General features: G+C 47.2%; 1 protein-coding gene across 2 annotated transcripts in view; it reads left to right on the top strand.

Annotated features, from left to right (window-relative positions):
• LOC311226884 (uncharacterized protein) overlaps positions 1-3,369 on the top strand; it is a 107,126-nt gene that overhangs the window by 71,792 nt on the left and 31,965 nt on the right. The window contains exon 6 of one of the 2 annotated variants that reach the window (XM_084312338.1): positions 88-192. The exons of the other annotated variant lie outside the window; for it this stretch is intronic. Within the exon in view, the coding sequence (XP_084168464.1) occupies positions 88-192 (105 nt within the window). The remainder of the gene's footprint in view (positions 1-87; positions 193-3,369) is intronic. 2 annotated transcript variants of the gene reach the window in all.

Genomic DNA, 3,369 nt, shown 5'->3' with positions numbered 1-3,369 from the left:
CTTGCTGTGAGGCGACAGTGTTAACCACTACACCACCGCTGTGCCGCTGTGAACAGTTGTTGTCTTGTTGCGTTCTCTCCGGTGCAGGCAGATGCTCGGTCTCCACCGTCAACTTGCCGAGGCAGGTGGACCCTGTCCTTAACAGCAGGCTGTCCAAGTCCTCTGCCACCCTGTGGAACTCTCCCAACAGAAGTAAGGACGAGCCGCGCGTCACTGTCCACCAGGCCTCCCCCCCCCCTCCCCCATCCTCCCCCCTTCTCTCAAACCCTTACCCCATCCCCATCCCTCCCTCCGATCTGTTTTTTTGGTTCTGTCGTCGTCTCTGGGTGGCCTGCCTGCCTGCCTGCCTGTGCTTGGTGACTGGTCATGAACACCTCCCCCCCCACCCACACCCCCTCTCACCGTCTCGTGTGCATCGTGTACCTTTTATTTCTTTTTTTATTACGTTGTCGGTCGTTGTTGGTTTACATTTCTTTCTCTATGCATTTTCAATCAGCCCCCCCCCCCTGCAACATCAACAAACCATATTTTGTGATGCCTTGGTACCATGTTACAAGTTCATTGGTTTACACGTCTGTCACATCTCCTCACCATTCTCATTTTTCCATTCTTTGGTTGTCCCTCCACTTCACTGTTGTGGTATGCTGGTGTTTGGTGGTGGTGGTGGTGGTGGCGGTGGTGGTGATGGATATTATAACTTAATGTAACTTGCGACTTGATTAACCCTTTACTATCACACTACCGTGTGATAGTAAAGGGATAACATTCTGTAGTGTGGCAGTGAAAGGGTTAACCTGCTGTTGTGTGGCAGTGAAAGGGTTAACCTTCGGTGTATTGTCACAGTGAAAGGGTTAACCCTTTGGTAGTGCGGGGCAGTGAAAGGGTTAAGTACAACAAGGAGATGAGCTAGATATACAGAGTTATGAGTACTATTTTATACCCGTTTGCACGCACTATTTGCAAACCTTTTCCTTTATTTATACACACTAGTGCTATTGAGATTAGACACCTCTTGCACGGGGCAAATAGTATACACTATAAACCTACATATAATCCTACACCGTCACTTGATCTTCAGACATAACAACGACTCATTTCATCACACTCAATCACCCACAGTGCAATCAGCAGTGTTGACTTATCGATCCGCCCTCCGTAATAGCGAGCGATTACATGATCAGTAATGGAGATCCTGTGACACGGCAGGAAGGGGGAAGCGAATGAACAGGACGTTCGACCAGCAGAACCATTTCTGTCTGGGATTTTTTTTTTTTTTTTTACCATCCAATCGATAGAGCAGCTAGTGCTCCTGGCCTTGGGGGGAGTCATGCAGGACAGTCTGCCTGTAAAAGTCAGATGGCTTTTAATAGGCAGGCTGACGGAGGCGTATATAACCGCGGCCAGGTGAACACAGTAGATCATGAGGCAGCAGCGCGGGGCCTGCCAGCTCACTGCCGCATTGGAGGACGAGGAGGCGGGGGGGGGCTCTGTGTTGCTTAGCAACACAGGGGGTAGTTAGGTTATCAGCCAGTCATAAAACATTGTGGAATATTATCCGTCCCGAAACACAGCGAAGGGTGACCTCCGCTTTGTTATATAAGACGAGCGCCAGTGGTTGATATGGTGAAAGATTTCACTATAAAATAATCTCGATGATGCTGTTATGATTGCACTATTGTTATATGTACATTATGTTTGCATCATGCATACCGCTTGGTGTATATATTCTACAGGATAATCCCACAGTTATCCTGTATGAGGACATATCAGAGGACCATGCTGTGTGTGTCTCCTCCATTTCATTGCTTCCGCTCTGCCATCACTGCCCACCAAAAAAAAAAGACCTGCGTGCCGTTTTCTGTCGTGTGGCACATTGTGACCGACTGACCCCGGTCAACCGAGTCCCATCTTGATTGAAGCCATGCGGCAGATAAAAAGCACTTCACAGAAAGAAGCTTTTTATAGAACTGCGCTCATCATCATGCACAACACAACTGCGTCCCGGTCTATCTTTCTTTTTGTTCTGCGTACGTACATTGTGTACATTTCTGTTGTAGTCCGCCCCCAGTCTGCCTCTGTGAACGGACCGGAGCAGGATGGAACAATGGGAGAGAGAAACGAGAGAAGGATTTGTGAAGGAAATACCTTTTTTCTTTTCTTTTTCACACTGTGGGGGAAGGATCTCTCCACATTTAGTTAGTTAACCAAATAATGGCATGTAGTGTTCCTGCTCCCATGCTGGTTTGAATAACTGACGCTAACAAGAATGCTAACAAGCTTTTAGGGGGGTTCCCCCGGGTTCTATGTTCCCCGCTCCCGAAAAAAGGGTCCTATATGTTCCCCCGGGGTCCTAGATCAGCCATTCTCAAACAGTGGGGGCCAGTGAGCGCCCATCGAGCGGGGGCCGCGGAGGCAGCCTAACCTACTGCCAACATCAATGTTTAGATTTGTGTGTTAGTAGTCGCCGCGACGAACGGTAGAATTTCGCCGGCACCGAAAACAAGAGAAATGGAATTGAGAATGTTTCTGGAGGGAAAAGAGAATAATATTGTTGGCTAGGTGGTGAATGATATTGATGAATTAGGCCTAGGCCTATATAAATTATTTTAAGCTCAAACAGATTCGCACGTAGACCTATCAACATAGGACCCGGGGAACATAGGACCCTTTTTATCGGGAGCGGGGAACATTGGACCCGGGCAACATAGATACGCTCCCCTTTTAGGTTAGCTAACACGACACGACGGAGCGCTTTCAGCACCTTGTGACAAACCAGTCAAATAAATACCGTACATAAATACATTCATACAATACAAATATAATTCCCATTCCCAAGATTGAATGAATCTCTGTATCTAATTGGTGTCACAACAGCCAGTAACCTCAAATTATATGTCTAGCTACAGAATGAGGCTTATTTATGAAGGGATTTCGGGTTGTAAGCGGTCATGGAGTCTCAGTACTCAGCTAGTCCTTAGAGAGTTATGAAATTGCTATTTAAAAAAAAAAAACTAAATACTGCATCGCGGAGTTTCCCTATTTCAGCTATTAGAGAAGTTCAAAGTCTCTCTCCTCTAAAATGATATTCCAGACGTCACGTCACAGACGGGGTTGTGTCACTGCAGCATTGAACTCTGTCTCTCTGTCTGTCTGTCTGTCTCTCTCTCTCTCTCTCTCTCTCTCTCTCTCTCTCTCTCTCTCTCTCTCTCTCTCTCTCTCTCTCTGTCTCTCTCTGTCTCTCTCTCTGTCTGTCTGTCTCTCTCTGTCTATCTCTCTATCTGTCTGCCTGTCTCTCTCTCTGTCTCTCTCTCTCTGTCTGTCTGTCTCTCTCTCTGTCTATCTCTCTCTCTGTCTGTCTGTCTGTCTGTC

Source organism: Notolepis coatsorum (assembly GCF_963971535.1).
Source record: "Notolepis coatsorum genome assembly, chromosome: 4".
Taxonomy (NCBI): domain Eukaryota; kingdom Metazoa; phylum Chordata; class Actinopteri; order Aulopiformes; family Paralepididae; genus Notolepis; species Notolepis coatsorum.
Note: the sequence above shows the minus strand (reverse complement) of the source record. Positions and strands in the feature narration are given on the sequence as shown.